Below are 20,038 nucleotides of genomic sequence, written 5' to 3'. Positions count from 1 at the left end.
TCCCGGGCTCTCACCTGCAAGTGCGTCGGGCTTTGAGAAGCGAAGTTACCAATGACTGCACATTTTTTCAGGATTTGGTTTGGTGCTTCATTCAGCATTGCCCGTCTCCGAGCGCCTCTGCTTCAGAGCGACGCACGACAAACCACGCGTCCGTCCGCACAGATGCATCCGTGCGGTCTCGGGTGAAACGAGGCCAGGCGAATGCGTGCATCGTCACCCGTGGGTGCCCCTCTCTGGGGAGAGATCAGCGCCGTCGCCACGGTGAGCGCCGGCAGGGAACCCGCGCCCGAGCGCTCGTGCGCAACGGGGCGACCGTCGGCACAAGGGTGCGTCAAAGAAAAATGCAAAAAGGTCCTTTAAACCAAAGTCTGATGTTTTAAATACCAGAGATTTTCCGAGGTAAATATCAATCATCGAAACAATCTGAAAAATATCGACCAAGGACACCTCTTTGACAAACATGTGACAGTTTAGCAATGTTAAACAACATGTAACGAAACCACGGCCATACACACGTCGGGAGGTCAACAGCATTACACACGTTCATTGTAAAATAAATTCAAACACAGACCATGTGTATTGTTAAGCTTTGAAGGGATTAACAAATCAAAACAATATTCAGGGAAAGGACACAGGGCATTGCCAATGGCGTTCTACAAAATATGACGGCACTATTAACGTCACCACATTTCCATTTTAGAAAACTAATAAGGCAAAGGCATATTCACTTATTTACCATCTTGCGCGAGTACATTTTCGGTAAGTGAAATGACATGTGCAGTTGCGACTGCTCGTCCGATCAGAATTAGAGTCCGAGAGCAATCGCATGTGATACAGGGCAGTGCTGCTACAAGGGCTCACATCTGACCACTGGACTACACTGGTCAAGACGCTCCCCCTCCTCTGAGGAAGTCTACATTTATAAAATCAGTCAAGTCTCGTGTTTTTGTTCCTACAGCGTGAGGAAACTAAAGCAATTTACACAACGCGTTCGTCTCATTTTGTGCCCGTGCAGGAGAAACGGCGGTCCCGGGCTACGGGGCACGGCGAGGTTTAGCACGGGGCTCGTCACCGGGAACGCAACTCTCCGTGAGCGCGCGTCGCCGCCTCAGGACGTGTTGGTGATGGGCTTGTACTTCTTGAGGCGCGTCCACTGGCCCGTGGCGTAGTTCATCTCAAACACGGTGTCCACCAGCATGGTGGTGCTGCCGGTGCCGTCGGCCTTGGGCAGCACCTCCGTGTGCTCGCTCAGCTTGATCTGGATGATGTCGCCCTGGTCGGGGCACGGGTTCTCTGCGTGCAAAAACACACGGGACACCACGTGCCGGTGGTCACACATGCGCGCGACCCTGTAGCGCGGACGCTGAATAAATGCAATGACGACGCTTGTGACTGTTGCCGCTGAAAGGTAAGCGCGGCTGACTGGCACAAAGCTGCATTGAGAGTTGCTGCACAGAATGCAATCATTGACAATGTGACGTTTTTACTCCGGCTTGCCTGTTAAGTATTCCCCTGAATCGATGAGAACACATTTTCACTTCTTTTTTAATTAATTATCTATTATTAACCTAGATTGAGCATTACCATTCACGTGACCGTGATTGCACCAACATCTTTTCTGAATTGTATAACACACTTAAAATAAAATAAAAACTTATCTTCAAGAGCATCCTGTTAAAGAAGTTTCACCCCATACCTAAGTGACAACTTTGGTTAATTTGGGAATAGACTGGGACACTCAAAGAAATCTCACAAATACGTGAAAGAACTACGACTCTGCACAATCAGTGAAGAAACTAGCTGCTGTACTGCCTTCTGAAGACACCCTTCTCTCTCTCTGTGTGCATGTTCTACCAGTGCCACCACGCCCCGAGATCATCCACTCTGGAAACCAACACAAGCTGCATGTCTACAAATAATAAATCTTGAGCGAGGTATGCAGTGGCGTGTGGATTTTGAGAGTGGGAGTGCCTGTAAGACATACTACTCTCTAGAAGTGTTTTTTTAACCATTACTGCAGCCTTGTACCCCTTTTGTTTTCAATAGTAAAAAAAATGCATAATGTTAATAAATACATAGAGGGTTTGATGAAACCAAGTAGTTGTACTTACGTGCCCGTGCTTAATTTGTTTCGATAATTTACCTTCTAAAAAAATCTGCCTATGTCTCGCACCCCCAGAAAAGGGCACCTCGCACCCCCAGGTTACATACCACTGCTCTAGAGTAAGCCAGAGGTCCTAGAGAGCTGGGCTGACATTAAATGTGGCCTCCAAACGGATGGAATTTGCAAGTTATCGGCATGGCAGCACGCATTGGTCATCGCGTCAAAAGTTTTGATCATATTATAATATATTATCACTACAACAGCCTTACCTCTGATAAGCAGTTGGCTACGACCGGTGCGAAAGAAGTTCAACATCAATACATTCACACTCAGCGTGAACCCAGGCAGGAGCACCACTCACCTCTGGACCCGGCCATGAATCCCAAGATTAAGGCCTTCTCCGGTCTTGTAACTTTGTTTGCAGTTTTAAACATCTCTTGGGCAGCGTACATCTGTTCTCTCTGTAGCATAACACCAACAAAGACAGAGAATTAATACAAAACATGTATGCAGAAGTATTCAGCATGTATACGACAGTAAAGCAAATAGTGAGAACCTATCTGTACACATTTTTCAGTGATACCCCTATTCAGTCCCTCAGATACAGTGAGAAGCAATTGACTCCACAGTCACACGGCCCTTGAAGCTTTGGGACAAGGAGCCGTGTTGGGCTGCCCTTACACGGCTCCAATCTGCTTTTCGGCGGTGGTGCAAACAAAGCCATAGAGTAGAAAAGCTTGCCTACCTGGGGCCAGCGATCAACTTACATTAGTGTGATCACCATGCAGGCTGGTGGCACCGACTCGCGACTACATTTATTTTTAAACGTTCACGGAGCAGTGACTGCGGGATTTATTGTGAGAGTATTTGCTCTGTTTTGTGAGAATGAATGGCGTGGAGGCTCTGGGCCGGGATGGTATGTGGCCTGCGGGTGGGAGGACACAACCCAAAGGTCCAGACACGAGCGCCAGTGGACAGCGGCTGCCCATGTCACTGCCAGCTAAGATAACTACAAATCAGAAATTAATTACTACCGATTTAAAAGAATGGAATAAAACTAACAATTGCAAATATATATATCTAACATCAACGGCATCAGCAAGCAACCCCAAACTCATATAAGAGGAGTAATGTGATAGTGTGTTTGATTTATAGCGCCTGATCCTGGTGCTGTAAGTGTGCCTTGTCCAATTTAATATTGTGATGTTGTCTAAGAGTGTTTCGGAACACACCTATGTTGAGATGGGTCATCTGTTAAGTCACAGCCATAACCCCCGATTGTTATTCCTTGCTTAATGGGTGTGACCACTAGGCCTGGGCATCTGCGTTTTACGACTGTAAGTGGCGACTCCGTATCTTGCGAGTTCATCTCCGGCTAACTGTCTGAGTGTTAAGTCATCGAGGAAGGCAGGAACCATGAGGCCTGGCTTTGGGACAAGTACAAAACAAAGCATAAGAAATAATTCCGTGAGTTGAGGCCAAATTTCCCATTTAAACTGCACTGCGTAGCACACAAGTCGGCTTTTTGCTCTTGCAAAGCTCCGAGTGCTCTGCTCGTAAAAAAAATACTTTGTGTCGCTACTCTGCAGAATGGCGTAACCCACGAGCAGAACTGCCTAAAAGTAAACGTTGTTTGATGCAATACGAGAGTTTATACATCTCACTGTCTAAAGTGTGTTTCTATGCATGCTTTGAGCCAAACGCTTGCTACTTTAAACGTGTGTGATTGTTAATGCACAGGCCTTGAGCCCCTCCCCTCACACATGTGTCGAGCTGGTAGTTGTGCACAACTCCGGCCTCCAACCCAATACACGTTAAGCCACTGATTTCGAGCGCACTCAAGAGCAGTTATGCTCATCGAGTTATGATGAACTGCAGCACTGCTAATGGCAAGCTTACTAAAGAGTGTGCCTTATTAATGTGCATGCACATTTTATTCAGGATAAGGTGAAGGGTGCATGTTTAACGGAGTGTGACAAAGGCATTTCCATGCGTGACACCGGGAGTAACACTGAGAGGCACTGCGAGCTGGAGCGACGCACGACAGCCGTTCATCAGCACAGGTGGGGCCGTAGCGGCCAGCTGCAGCCTGACCGGGTGATTGTGGACCTCGTGTGGCTGAGATAGAGACTGGTGACACACTTCGACATCACTTGTTAGTGCAAATAAGATATATTCGCATTGAGAGATAGGAGATCCGGCCTTGCGGGTAGGTCTGCTATACCTAGATCACCACATCACACCTTTCACCTTTCAGCTAATAATCTCACTTCAGGACATGTAGGAGCCTTGCAGCCTCAACTTCATACAAACTCGGACACCTATATGTTGCCGATATGGTGTGTACGTGGCGCGTGTTATGTCGATCGAGCGGGTTTTTCTTTTATAAGTGGTGCTAAATATTATTGAGACAATGCGTGAAACTATGATGTTATTAAAATACCAAGATGTCTTGGATGCTGCAGTGTTTTTTTATGAGTCCATGTATTGTTCCTCAATTTTCTTAGTCTGTATCCTGCTAGTGAAATCCATGAACTTTGGGGTGAGATCATTAATTGCGAAAATTATTAATTCTAATATTATTTAATGAAGACCAACCTCTGCAAACCTGGTCAGATATAAATTCAAGACCGCTTTCTTCCAAAGTCGACGAGAACCACTTTCTGTGCCACCATCGATTACGAGCGCCGCCCAACACTCGCCAGACCAGGAAAACGCTCCGCCCCGACTTGGGAATGCACCTCCGAGCAGGCCACTCACCGTGAGCGAGAGGTTCTTCTTAGGCTGGCTCTGCTGCGTCTGCTGCTGCTGCTGCTGCTGAGCGACGGTAGTGGTGGCAGTGGAGGCGGCGGTGGCGGCAGGAGGCTGTGGAACGGGCACGGGCTGCTGCTGGCTAGCCGGGGCCTGCGCGAGGGTGGGGGTGGTGGGCTGCGGCGTGGTGGGGCTCGGGGAAGCAGCGGGGGCGGCCGCGGAGGAGGGCAGGGCACTGCTGTAGAGAGGCGCCCGCTGCTTGAACGGGCTCTGCAGCGCGGGGACGGCCGGGGAGCTGGGGGGCTCCTCGGGGGTGCGGTTCGACTGCAGGGCGTCGCGTATGGCCGCTGCCCCACTGGCGCCTGTGAGCCGCACGATACACGACGAGCGGTACTTCCATGCGGACCGTTGCTTCACCACGATATACAGCCGGGCAGTTTCGCTATGGCTGGTATGAGCGAGCATGCATGTTTACTGCCGCTTTCATGTACGATTTAAAAAAAAATAAAAAAAGATGTCAATGTGTCCATTGACAATGATGGAGCAAAATGTCCAGGTTTGTGTGTTCGGGCTGTTTGGTCAAGATGTGAATCCAGCCTGAGATGATGTATAATGCTGAGGTTCACATTACATTCCACAAACAAGGATGCATTGAACTCATCTGGGTGGAAATTCACTGCAGCTATTAACAGGGTGGATAGGCCTAACATATGTAATTTGCATAGCATGTTTTTAATCGATAAAATCTCCAATGGAACAGACCAAGGAAATCGCGACAGAAGCACTCTTGCATGCAGCTGTGCGACAGGGTGGGGGCGAGTTTCTCTCACCAGAGGGGGCGTCTGCGCTGGGGTTGTAGGACGAGGAAGGGATCATGCTGGGTGTGGCCGGCAGGTAGCTGGTGGAAGGCATCGAGCTGTCATTGCTAAGTGCTCCCAGTTTCTGCAAGACAAAGGGTCGATAGGAGTCACCTTTCGCGCTGCTACATTACTAAATAACAGAGGCAGTTCACACACGAGCAGACGTTGCATCACACATTGCACTTACAAAAGCAACCCTTTGCTTTTCTTGCCATTTTTATTATTTTTCATACTCAACGTCATAACCATTCAAGTCAAGTGGCCACATCATGCGAGTTGGGTTGTAGTTGCGAGTCGTGTATGTGGTTAGCGAGTATGGTGTGAGTATGTATGGTGTGAGTGAAAGAGTGGGGTGTGAGTGAAAGAGTGGGGTGTGAGTGAATGAGTATGGTGTGAGTGTGTATGGTGTGAGTGAAAGAGTGGGGTGTGAGTGAATGAGTGCGGTTTGAGTGAGTGGGGTGTGAGCGAGTGGGGTGTGAGCGAGTGGGGTGTGAGCGAGTGGGGTGTGAGCGAGTGGAATGAGTGCGGTGTGAGTGATTGGGGTGTGAGTGAGTGGGGTGTGAGCGAGTGGTGTGAGTGGCGTTTGTGTGCAGTCAGGTGTGAGTGCGGTGAGCGAGAGAAGTGTGAGTGCGGTGTGATTGGAGTGAGTGAGTTGGGAGTCAGTATGGTGTGAAGAGTGCAGTGCAAATGCGGTGTGAGCAGGGCGAGTACCGGAGTTGACACAAGTCCAGCGGCGTAGTCTGGGGTCACGGGGTTCACGGCCGCCTCATCCTTAGCCGCCTTCTCCCCCTGCTCCGCCTCTGCCAGAGCAGAATCACATCGCACAAGCCGGCGCGCACATCGAAGGTCAAGCACGAAGCTTGACCACTGCGGAGATGTTGCGACGAAATCAGTTAATGTTAGGGAGTGAAACGAATTGTCATCATGGGATGGCGAGAGTTTGCGACGGCGTGCGGGAAGCCACTGTCCGGCGGTGGACAGACGTTCCCGAGAGGAGCGGGGGCCACGAGGAGACCCAGCACTGGGAATACCGACCTGGGGCCTTTTTCCTCCGCTTGGCCTCGCGGCCAGCTCCCACCGCATCCAGCTCCGAAATGTCCAACAGCTGCACACACGGGGGCATGAACAGACATGAGCACTCACACGAGGGCATGAGCACTCACACGAGGGCACGAACACGAGGGCACGAGCACTGGCACGAGGGCAGGAGCACTCAGATGGGAATGTACATGGGCACAAAAAAGATCCCATATATAACATTTAACAAACTGTTAGGGCAAATTCTGATAGGAAGGACATATTGTTGTATATATACCTTTTCCAAAAACTTATATTAAGAGTGCTTCTGCCTATTTTTAATGTAATAGTTTTTTTAGATCTGGATTTAGCACTGTGGCACAAACAAGTGGTGGATCACCTCCCCCCCCTGCCTCGCCCACACAAAAGACATCTGGAGGTTAATCATTCACAAGCTGGCTTGAGAAAGTCATAAAATGTAATAAAACACAGCAAGCCCAATGGGGGGTAATAAAATTCCTGGGGAAACCCCGAAATTGTCTTCTCAGAGAAAGCCGAAATAAATGAACACGAAATAACGAAAACAACACAAAGACAGAACCACAGGGGACCAGTGACCTCCACCAGACAGCAAAATCCACCTCCGGGCAGTTAATCATTACAAGCTGGCTGGGGAAAGTTTAAACTTTCAGCAGTAGAGTTACAAGCTTAGCTATATCTTCAACATCAGGATATCAAAACATAACTTCAGAATAAGAAGCACGGATTCTTGGCGATACAGACGGGGAACTGAGGTATTTTCGGTACAAGGAAAAACGCTGGACTAAGGCTCGTCACCATCTGGACCCCAGAACCACAGTTAGCAGAGATAGTATGTGGACAACTCAAACCATACTACCCGCTACAATTATATTATTAGACCTTGTGGTCACTGCCCTCCAACACATACACAACGCGCATATCGGTACCAATAACATGTTTCCACGGGGTTTTTGTTTCGAAAAGGGTTGCCGTTCCAAAGTGGTGAATTAATTACACTGTGTAACAATTTTTTTTTATTCCTGGGTAGTGTTATTTTCTAATTGCTTATGCCTCAAAAGTACAGAAAATGGCTATCATTTCCCACAAATTTTGCTTTTGTGACCAGGACAGTGATATTATTAAATTTACCTATTTTCCAGAACATTCCAGATAGATTCAGTGCTGAGTAAACTTGGAGTAAATTCTAGAACATTCTAGAACTTTTCAGTAATATAAATAGCAGTATAAATACAGGGGCCTTAAGCCCACCAGTTCAGTTTAGTTCCAGCTGCCTAAGTGGATACATATCTGTAATTTCCTGAAACGGCATCAAGAGGCTGCAAACATCCGGCAGACACATTTTGCTATGTCTGCGGCCAATTCATCAAGACAAGAGCGAAAAAGTACTCTGTGGAAGCATCTGCTAAGCTGTGTGAGGCCTACAAGGCATATTTCGGCATGCCTGTCAGGGATCAAGACAAACCCAGGGCACCTCATTTCACCTACGAGCAATGCAAAAAACTCTGGAAGGTGAGATGGACAATTGTTGCTCGGAATTTTATGTTATAAAATTTGTAAAAAAATCTTAAATTGTAAAAGTTTTTTTAAGTTAAGATGTTTTACAATTTTAAATTTTATTGAAAAAATATATCATACTTGAAAAATGTTACGAGAATCTTTTACACATTAGTCATGGGTGAAATAAATGTTATTTTGTAGGATGGTACAGAGGGGAAAAGAGAGCCATGAAGTTCGCTATCCCCAGAATTTGGCGGGAACCCACTGACCACTCAAGCAACTGATACTTCTGCAATGTGGACCCTTTCAAACGTCGGACTGGCAAGGATGCATCTGCTATCACGTATCTGGACCTTCCTTCCATCACCCCGGTGCCACACTGCTATGAGCTCCCCATACCCACTCCTCCGGAGAGAGAGCAGCCGTCTTTAGAAGAGAGCAGCAAGACAGAGAGCGAGGAAGACGTTGTAGATCCAGATGACAATTTGAGAGGTGGAGCTGAGGAGAGAAACCCATACTACCTCAACCAAAAAAACCTCAACGACTTGATCAGAGATCTTGGTATCACCAAGTCCAATGCCGAGCTTTTAACGTCTAGGCTCAAGCAGTGGAACTTGTGATGAAAGTGTGCAAGTCACAGATCAGAGGAAGTGTCACCAATCTTTTTGCAGCTTCTTCACCTGTCAAGATGGGCTCTGCTTCTGCCACAATGTGACCAGTCTGTTTGAGGCAACTGTAATTGCCGGTAACCAGAATGAGTGGCGCCTCTTCATTGAAAGCTCATCCAGGAGCCTCAAAGCTGTGCTGCTCCATAATGGTAACAAGTACCCTTCTCTTCCCCTGGCTCACACGGTGCACCTCAAAGAGGATTACAACAGCATCAAGACCTTGCTGGATGCCTTGAAGTATGATGAGTACGGCTGGGAGGTCATCAGAGACTTCAAAATGGTGGCATTCCTGATGGGTCTCCAAGGCGGTTTTACCAAGTTTCCCTGCGATCTTTGCCTTTGGAACAGCAGGGACACAGCAAGGCGCACTACCACAGGCGGGAGTGGCCAGAGCAGACCGAGTTCTGTGGGGAGGAACAACGTCAAGTGGGAGCCACTGGTGGACCCTCGGAAGGTGCTGATGCCGCCACTGCATATCAAATCGGGCCTTATGAAACAATTTGTCAGAGCTGTAGATAAGGAGTCGGCAGCCTTCAAGTACCTTCAAGACTTCTTCCCGAAGACGTCTGAGGCAAAGGTCAAAGCCAGTGTATTCGTCAGACCACAGATAAAGAAGATCCTGGAGTGCAATGAATTCCCCAAGAAGCTCACTAATGAAGAGAAAGCGGCTTAGAACAGCTTTGTCGCCGTAGTGGATCATGGCTTCCTGGGTAATCACAAGATCGAAAACTATGTTGAGCTGGTTGAGACTCTAGTGAAGAACTACGGCACAATGGGCTGAAGGATGTCCCTCAAAGTCCATATCCTTGATGCTCATCTTGATAAATTCAAGGAGAACATGGGAGCGTACTCGGAGGAGCAAGGCGAGCGCTTCCACCAGGATATACTGGACTTTGAACGCCACTACCAAGGACAGTATAATGAGAGCATGATAGGAAACTAAATTTGGGGGCTGATTCGTTAAAGTGATTTACAGTATAATCATAAATCTCGAAAAACTACTCACTTCTAAATCTTTTGGAGCCATTTTTGTATTACTTTAAGATAAATACATGTTAATTTTGATTCATATGTTGTTTTTTCTGACTTCATGTGAACGAAGACACAAATTCACCTGTTTTCTCATTGAAAATAGGTAAATTTCAAAATATCACTGTCCTGGTCACAAAAGCAAAGCTTGTGGGGAATAATAGCCATTTTCTATACATTTTAGGCATAAGAAATTACGAAAGAACACGTACCACCCAGGAACAATAATTATGTTACATAGTGTTATTAACTGGTCGTGAAGAAGCATTGTTCTGTCCCTAAAGTTGCATGAATACGGTCGTTTAGAAGTATTTAGTCATTCGTTTTCTTTTCATCATATGATCTTACCAATGAATTCACACTAAACATTTATAAGCATCTATGTCACGAATCTCCACACTCACATAAATATGATTGTTTTGAGATATTTCTTGTAATTGCATAATCTTACCAATGGATGCATTGACGTCACACTAAACATTTATAAGCATCTATGTTACGAATCTACACACAATCATGAATACTATTGTTTTGATATTTTTATTTTAATCATACAATCTTGCCCGCGAATTCATTGATGTCCCACTAGCCATTTCATAAGCATCTATTAGCCAAACCTACACACTTGCATGTACACTATTGAATCGGATATTTCATTAATTGCATAATCTTACCAATGAATTGATGTCACACTAAACATTTATAAGCATATATGTTACGAATCTACACACTCGCATGAATACTATTGTTTTGAGATATTTATTTTAATCATGTAATCTTACCAATTAAGTCACTGATGCCCCCTTTTGCCATTGGGCACATGTTTCTTTAGCACGGTTTAGTATTAAGTCATTTTTTTAAACTTTCCTATCGTTGTGTATTGTCGCGCTATAAGGAGTTAGCCTATTGTTCTATTGCTTAGTTCAACAACGTAACCATTGAGGTTTAATTGGACGGATCGATGAGTATATCTGCAAGAGCACTGTTGTGGCAATTCCGATCATAAGTATGTTCGCTTATTAGAGTGTTTATAGAAATTAAAGTTGCGTCACACAGAAGAGCCCGAGTAGTTCCTTCTTAAGTTCATGCATAATGATCTTAATTAAAAGAACTGTATCCTGCAGCGAGATCCGAATCCTGAGACCTGACATAATTCCACTAAAATCATAACCAGTAAGTGTTTAAGCGAGAATCATAATCAGTAAGAATTATTATCATGATTGGTAATACACCTCGAGACAACGAAGCTAAGCATCACACACACCATCACACACACAAGATATGCCCCTAGACAATGAAGCCGAGCATCACATCACACACACGCACATTAATCACAAATAACCACACACAAAGAATACACCCCGAGAGAACGAAGCAAAGCCAATAATAATAATACACATAACTACATGCACACCTATCGATCATAATACAAACTAACACACAAACATTAATAATACTCCTATATACACACACACATTGACCATATACATACATTTTCACGTAAAATTTTACACACATTTAAGCACACATACGATTGATCACATTACACTTGCACTCAATTAACTTCAATTAACATGAAACACGTCAAATTATTTGATTAATTTGTATCATTTGCATTTTATTCTTTTTCACAACACAATATATACAACACTGAATGCCTGTACGGCACACGAGGAGAGGCCCGGGACCAGTTCAAATATTGGACTCTGTTATTGGTCGTGAGCAGACATTTAACTGTTCACGGAATTTGTAGCGCAGTGCGCTAATCACTGAACAAACACTCCCCACACAGCCACACACATGAGCACTCACACGGGCAAGTACATGCGGACACGCAGGGCAGATGCTGCACATGGCAACCCTCTGCACATTCACATAGACCATTCATGTTCACAGGTTCACGTCACCACTCGGCACAGTTCGAGATTTCCCAAAAAACTTCAGAACATTTCTGATCAATCAGCAGCAATTCACACCATTTTTATATCGACAACGACAACGGGTCTGCAATGTTACAAAAACAAATATTACCGCGTTGTGTTTGATATCCCGCGCCGTTATCCCAGGGTGAAATATCATGCGGCCTCTACGGGGCACGCGCTATCGCGTTTCGTGCTGCACGGTGTAGCCATCGTGATAAAGCAGCGAGGGCAGTGTTCGCGTCGAGCGTGGAGCCGGGCCGCCGGGTCTCACCTTTACACCGCGTTCCTTGCGGAGTGGCGTGCGCGCCGAAAGGGGCGTGCGTGTGCCGGGGGGGCCGAAGCCGGGGGAGGCGCTGGGGCTGCGGAACGGCGCCTGCTTGGGAATTCCTTTCAGTGGCGCTGCACAACAACCACCACCACACATGGTCAGGTGTGAACCACAACCACCACCACAAACTGTCAGGTATGAATAATAACACCACACATCACGTAGAATTAGTTCAACAAAGAGGGAGCGGGTGATAATTTCGGACCCAGGAACACAAACCTATTTTTCCCACGAGGTCTATTATTTTTCAAACGCAATTTTGCCCAACACGGGATTTTCCAGGAACATAACCCCCACATCCGGCGAGATATTACCGTATATGTTGACCTTTGGCATGTGGTTACATGTAGATGCTTTACTCATCAATTGCCATATTTGAATACAAAAATAATTAACCTGGATAATTAATTGCGAGGGTGTCCAGGGACTTCATTCACTTGTTGGTGTAAGCAAATGTTTTCCAATTCATGGGATTTATAGGAGGTTTAAATCACTAAAAATTGCCCAAAAAAATTCCGAGCTGGCTTGCGCACATCGTTAATGTAAACGTTAACACAAAACAACTTAAGATTTAACGAATGCGTAGAGGTGATGCATAGTTGAATAATGAAGGAAGCAAGGACTCACTGGTGGTGTCAATCTTCTTCACAAGGCCCCTCCCTTTGGCATGGAAGGGGATTCCTGAAGTCTTCTTCAGCTGTTGCGCCGTTTCCGTAGCTGTGAAATAAACACCGTCAAACAACGTCATGGCCAAATTGACAACAGCTCATATTTATATCGACTCATCGATTAACAATGATTATTAAGCTCATGATACGTAGATTGAATCGCGTATGTGGAAATCAATGTTTCTTAAAAGGAATGTGTTGTATGAATTGGGATAACATCAACTATTTTTATTTTACCAGGTAAGGCCCACTGAGCGATATAGCTCTTTTTCAGAAGTGGCCTGGCCACAAATGTAATCTCAACGAAGTCACTGATCATGTGGATATTTATAGTCGCAGCCAAATACAATAAATGCACGTTACTAAACGTGAGGGATAAAAGCAGAGGACCCGGAGAAAAATCCAGGCAACCGCGGGGAGAACATGCAAACTCCAAATATACAGACATCAGGGTTTGGAACTAACTCACGACCTCCTGTATACCAGGCAAGGTAGTTAACATATCAATATCTTGAACAGACCACACAACTTGAATCGTCACAATTTGTCGGCTCGCCAGGTGTAGTCAACTCTTACACCTCTATTTTACACCAACTAATGCAACTCTCTTAATAAGCAAAACCGAATTAAAGTATAAGAACGCAACAGAGCATGAGATATTTACTATACAATTCAGCCATCAAGAATCTCATGAAAAACCAACAGTAACAAATTTAAAGCAAACAACATCCAACTACTCCTACTTTAGCTGTCAATATAATACTGACACAACCATGCAGAATGGTATACTGCAAGTTTAATACGTACGCTTTCGCGACCAATATCATCCATAAGAGGTTTTTTGGGTTAGATCGCGTAAATATATAAATGTGTCGTTAAAACCGGCCACCACCAAATGAAGCTAGTTGTAATTACTGGCGCAACGTCATGCTCAGATTGTAAATGTTGTGACTTGGCTCTCCAACACACCGGTGTGCTGTACTAGTGACGAATTGGCCACGTTCTATTTTTGTGATAACCCTTACGGGTGGTGGCAGGTTAACGACACATTTATATATTTCCGCGATCTAACCCAAAAAAACCTCTATTATGGTATACTGCAAGTTAAATGACAAGGGCTGCACCCCACACACATCACCAGGTCTGCATCACACATCAACAAACAAAAGGTCCCCCGTATAGCCTGAACAGACTGTCGGGGCAAATGCTGTTAGCGAGCAGCACCTATGAAGGCCTGGCACGGCACACAAGGGGGTCGGTGGCCAGCACCACGCCTGGCCGTCTTCGTCTCCCTTGTGGCGATGTTTACACACCGCACCAGGTACTCATTTGAGGCTGAGCCTACCTCGGGGAGGCCCAGGACTGGTTAAAATAACCATCACTGGTGTTGGCCATGAGCGGGAATCGCTCCCGAGTGCTGCAGCACACATTGAGGGCGGATGCACCGCACATCACCGTCGGGGCTCACATTTCTGCAGGAGCTCTGCCCTCAGCGTGGCGCTCTTGGGCTTGCGGCGCAGCTGGAAGTGCTTGGCGGGAGGTGCGAGCGGCCCCACCAGTGTGGTGAGCGCGCTCTTGTTGAGGAACTGGCACTCGAGGGGCAGCATAGTGGAGGCGTCGCAGTCCATCACTGCGACACAGCAGAGGCGCGCGGCACTGTTAAAGCCAAGCTCACCCTCGCGCTCTCAGCTCCTTGCCGTCGCCAAAGTAGCGGTGGCCAGAGGGGGTCGTGTAGAGGAAGTCTCTGCACTGCCTTCACAGGGAGCAGAGCTGAAGAAGCTGCGACGTGCGTATAAAGGAAACCCTGGATGTCATTGCAGCATCTGGCAATTTGAAATCTGGTACGCTCGTAATGGATGCACTACGCATAGCTACACTCTAATGGAAACACTTCGGCAGCGTCGTGTCATGTTAAGTCAAGGGCTGGTGCAACTCCTATTCGAAATTAAAGGTTAATTGATTAAAATGTTGTTTCATTGTTTCCATGTGTTTGCAAGCCAGGTTTGGAATGTAAAGCAGGACATTTTGGATTTCTAAAGACTGTACGAGTGCTCAAATTATCCGAGCATTAAAAGATTCAGAGCCAAATATATACCTGATGTCACGTTTAGTCACAAGTCATTGTAACTTTCTGACCTGCCCCTCCTGGACATTTGTGAAAAAGGGCCTCAAAGTTCGTCAGATTTCTCCAGGATAAATAAAGATTCTGATTGTGAGTGATATGCAGAATGGAAGCCCTGTTATGTTCATACAAGAGGTCTGCTCGATTTAGGCAAGGCCAGATATGAATTACAACGAAAAAGTTATAATAGTAATATAAGCTGCCCTGACATGTAATGCATCCAAAAAAGGGAGGCAATGCATTTCGATGAATGCAGTACTGGAAAACGTATCTGCCACTTATTTTCAAGAAACCATTCCACCACTCCACAAAAAATTTGTGAAACGGTGGCATCTGATGTCGCTTGAATGAGGTTCTGCAAGTTTTCCATCATTCCTCTTGTAACGCACCATGTGCAGCGCGATGCTTCTGCATCAGACAAACCTTTCTCTTTGAGGTCCCCCAGGACACTCTGCGCGTTGGAGTTCTGCTCCTCCAGCTCGAGGTTGAGCGTTCCAGAATCCGGGAATGTCCTCACGACATCAGCGATCATCTGAACCCACAGGTCTGGGTCGCTCCGGGCCAGCGTCAGAATGATTCCCAGGGCACTCTTCATCTACAAGGTTTCAGCAGTGGTGTTAAAGGCTTCACGTGTAAGAATCACATTGGGGAACATTTGCATCTTAGAAAGTTCACAAGTACCATGAAATATTAACAAGCATGAACAATAGACACAATGAGCTTAAAGGACCAATTTAATATTAATGAATATATACATTTTACAATGAAAATGTTAATTTTAATTTCCATAAAGTGCAACCAGGGCAGGAAAAAACATCGAGAGGGCAATGCACCCACTTTCCACAGTTGAGAAGAGTTTATATTATACAGCTCATAGCACATTGTGAGGTTGACCCACAGCCAAAACATCTTCCGGTCCCATCTTTTAATCTGCTTTTATTCACCATTATCTGGCAAAAAAACATCTCCAAGCATCCGTACAAGCTAGTGAAAAAGGCATCAAGTGTGCAGCCTGTGTACAGAGCACAAGTGAGAGCAACACAAGGGTGCATTCCGGTTGTTGCTCGATTGATGTGGTTGAGGTGTGCTGCACTCTACAGCGCTGCACAGCCATTGCAGATCCTGTGATGTGTTTAGCCACACATTTGACTCCTCTTGGTAAGGTGTGGATCAACGTCACGAAGTTACAACCACTTACAAATCACCGCTCATAAACATTCCCCCGAATTTAATTTCATAATTCACGGCTCGCTGCGGTACCCAGGCAAATGGATAGTTTAACTGCCCGATTCACAAGAGCAATCATCGGGGACGCCGGTCTGCCCGTCGTCACGACTGTATAGAATACGCCTGGGTGAGTGTTTCACTGACAGTTCGCATCGCCACCCGCGTCGTGTATTAGCTATTACCATGTAGTTCGTATGTAAGAAATAGCCGTAAGTGCACATTATCTACCACACACAATACAGAATATGCACTCGAAATGGCACTGCAGTGTGGAACAAGCTATTCCCCTGCAGTTTGTGTGCAAGTCATCATCATCATCAGAGCTCCTATACGATGATGATGACGATTGCAACATTTTTGTAAACTTAGAAAAAGCCCTACAGGATCTGCTCAATCACTTTTCAGAGCACACAAGCAATATGGCCTCACCAACAGAATCCTGAACTTGATCCAACCATACCAAACCCAGCCTTACTACAGTCTAACTCACATCACTGTTTATGGCAGCAAAATCAAGGTGATCGACAAGTTACCACGTCTTGGCAGCACCCTTTACAGGTCACGAGGAGACTGACAAAACGTACTCCACATTTCCAAAGCTCATCCTTGGAACGTCGAAAAAAAGAGAGGCTGGAATGAGCGAGTATTGGTTGCTCAGGGAAGATTGTGGTGTACAGAGTTTCTAAGCTTATTACTTTACGCTGCAGTCCTGGACTATATACAACAATATTAGACAGCCTGAACAAGTACACCAGCAATGACAGCACCAAACATTGAGTACACATTGGCAGGAACATTTACCAAAAACAGAAGTTCTACCGTATAGCGGTCCACCCAGCAATGAGACACGTGTATAAAGTCGGACAGGCATGCCAAGATACGGGACTTCAGGATCTTCAAGCACGTCTTGCACAGCCAATAGCGACTGGCGGCCAACATCAGCAGCAACAAAGCACCCCCAAGTCCACCGTCAGAGCACGTCAGATGAACATCTGTTTGGCAGAGGTCATTTCTGCAGCTTGTTGAGGCAGACTGCCCAGAGCCAAGCTGGACGCCGAGTGCAACACCTCGCACTGCAAATCGCTAGACTAAACCGACACTCAAGATTTTTTTTGCCGCGACTCTAAGGCTCTTTCTTCCTCTCACACAGCTTAAAAGCCGTGATCTGAACGTGGCTCTCTCACTCCAGCGCTGTCCTACCAGACAGTCTCGCCCCCTTCACCTGATGAAGGCCGCTTGTGTTGTGGCCGAAACGTCGTGAGAATATTATTGTGTTATTTTATTTTATCAATTTATTATTTTATTCTCATTCTACGTGACTTTACCGAAAGAACCAAAGAAGACGACACTCAAGACTCGATGAGACCTCACGATGTGATGAAAAAAACATGTCAGCATCGACTGATGGATTGTGCATTCATTATTCGTGCGTAATGAGCTTTAGGGAAGTGTACAATCGGCTATTAATTCTTCTCTCGTCGGGCTGGGTGATGTCGATGTTGGAAGTTGGTGAGCCAGTCGAGGGCTGTGAGAGCGATGTTGTGAATGTCAGAGATGCTGCCGGCAAATGTCAAGAGGATCCGTTATTAATATTTGTTTAGACAGCGGATGCGGTTTTTGTATAAGCTCGCACCTGATAAGTCAAATGGATAGCCTGTAGTTATGGGTGATGGTGTATCTGTAATCTCACTACTGCCACTGGACATCACATTACCAGGTACTGTTTAATTGTCATATCAAATATCGTCCAAACACTGGGCGCAAAATGATCATAATCGCTACAACCATCCCTATTACCACCACCACCACTTCCTATCATGACCACTGTTATCATTACAATTCCTATCTCCATCACCATTCCCCAAAACCATCACCACCACTCCCATCACCTCCCCTCATCACCACACCATCATTACACCACTACTACAACTCCTATCATCACCACCACCACTCCCATCAGCATTACCTCCCCTCAACACCACTACCATCACTACACCACTACTCCTATCACCACCACCACTCCCATCACCACTACCACCCCTCATCACCACTACCATCACTACACCACTACTCCTATCACCACCACTCCCATCACCACTACCATCCCTCATCACCACTACCATCACTACACCAACACCACAACTCCTATCATCGCCACCACCACCACTCCCATCAGTATTACCTCCCCTCATCACCACTACCATCACTACACCACTACTCCTATCACCACCACCACCACCACTCCCATCACCACTACCACCCCTCATCACCACTACCATCACTACACCAACACCACAACTCCTATCATCACCACCACCACTCCCATCAGCATTACCTCCCCTCATCACCACTACCATCACTACACCACTACTCCTATCACCACCACCACTCCCATCACCACTACCACCCCTCATCACCACTACCATCACTACACCAACACCACAACTCCTATCATCACCACCACCACTCCCATCAGCATTACCTCCCCTCATCACCACTACCATCACTACACCACTACTATCACCACCACCACTCCCATCACCACTACCACCCCTCATCACCACTACCATCACTACACCACTACTCCTATCACCACCACCACTCCCAACACTACACCAACACCACAACTCTCATCATCACCGCCACCACTACGGCCCCCGTTCCCGCGTCAGCACCCCCACCCCGTGTTTCGCTCCCACCAATGAGAGGCGAATGCGCGCGCCCACGTGAGAGCCGCGCGCCCAATGAGCGCCGCGGGCGAGCGGGCGCGCGGCCCGCGCCTTGCCTCGTCCACGGTGCGGCGCGGCAGGTGCAGCACCCCGAGCAGCAGCTTGAGCTTCACAGGCGACGAGAGCGCGTGGAAGCACTCCTGGATGTTGCGTATCACGTCCTTGGTGAGCAGCGAGACGATGCTGGAGGGCGTCCACAGCTCGTCGGGCGAACCCAGCTTGTTGTGCAGCCACAGCGAGGTGTCGCTCTCCCGCACCGACGCCATGTTGCCCCGCGAGCGCAGGCACCACACGGGCGCCGCGGACACCTACGTAGGAGCCCGAGGACCCCGCGGACACCAATATATAGGGTCCGAGGACCCCAGGCCGGCGTCGCGGACACCTATAAGAGGGCCCAAGGACCCCGCGCGCCGCGGACACCTGTGTAGGCGACAGAGGACCCCGTGGACACCAATATATAGGGTCCGAGGACCCCCAGGCCGGCGTCGCGGACACCTATAAGAAGGCCCGAGGACCCCGCGCGCCGCGGACACCTGTGTAGGCGACAGAGGAGCCCGTGCGCAGTGGACACTGCAGCGAGGCAAAGCTGCCCCGTGTAGCCTGCGGAGGCTGTTGGGGCAAGTGCTGTTAAGAGAGGAGCAGCGCGCGCCCTATGAAGTTCCGGCACGGCACGCCGAGGGGGTTTCGGTAGTTCTGGGCAAAACAAGTGCAGCTCGATTCATCGTCATCAGCCATGGCCATTCCACTGCTGGATGATATCGCTCCGTCTCGGCGGTCTTCCTCTCAGACGGAGTGTCGAGACGTGAACTGCCTCGCCTGCGATAGAAGACCGCGTGGAGTCGACCCTGACTGACGCTTGCTGCTGCTGCTGTACATTTGGAGTTTGCGTGTCTCTCTCCCAGTGTTCGCGTGGAGTTTCCTCTGGGCGCTCCGGGTTGTCCCTCCACATTTAGAAACACGCGGTGAGAGTATTTTTGGCTGCGATACATTTCCACGTGATAAGCCACCTCGTTGAGCTATCATTTGTGGCCAGGTCACTTAGAAAAGAGAGCTTCTTAGTTCAGTAGGCCTTAC

At 47.2% G+C, this 20,038-nt stretch overlaps 1 protein-coding gene across 1 annotated transcript; it reads right to left on the bottom strand.

Moving 5' to 3' along the window:
• Positions 1-450: 450 nt before the first annotated feature.
• On the bottom strand, positions 451-19,377 carry NELFA (negative elongation factor complex member A). Its single transcript, XM_032951920.2, has 11 exons — positions 19,021-19,377; positions 15,432-15,603; positions 14,355-14,516; positions 12,846-12,935; positions 12,162-12,289; positions 6,751-6,820; positions 6,427-6,515; positions 5,686-5,797; positions 4,865-5,217; positions 2,466-2,565; positions 451-1,293 (listed from the first exon to the last, which is right to left on the bottom strand). Exons 1-11 carry the CDS (start codon positions 19,228-19,230, stop codon positions 1,109-1,111), a joined length of 1,671 nt encoding a protein of 556 aa, XP_032807811.1. The 5' UTR covers positions 19,231-19,377; the 3' UTR covers positions 451-1,108.
• Positions 19,378-20,038: the final 661 nt, after the last annotated feature.

The sequence above is a fragment of the Petromyzon marinus genome, chromosome 11, assembly GCF_048934315.1.
Source record: "Petromyzon marinus isolate PM22_M1 ecotype Great Lakes invasive population chromosome 11, UKy_Petmar_22M1.pri1.0, whole genome shotgun sequence".
Lineage (NCBI taxonomy): Eukaryota > Metazoa > Chordata > Hyperoartia > Petromyzontiformes > Petromyzontidae > Petromyzon > Petromyzon marinus.
Note: the sequence above shows the minus strand (reverse complement) of the source record. Positions and strands in the feature narration are given on the sequence as shown.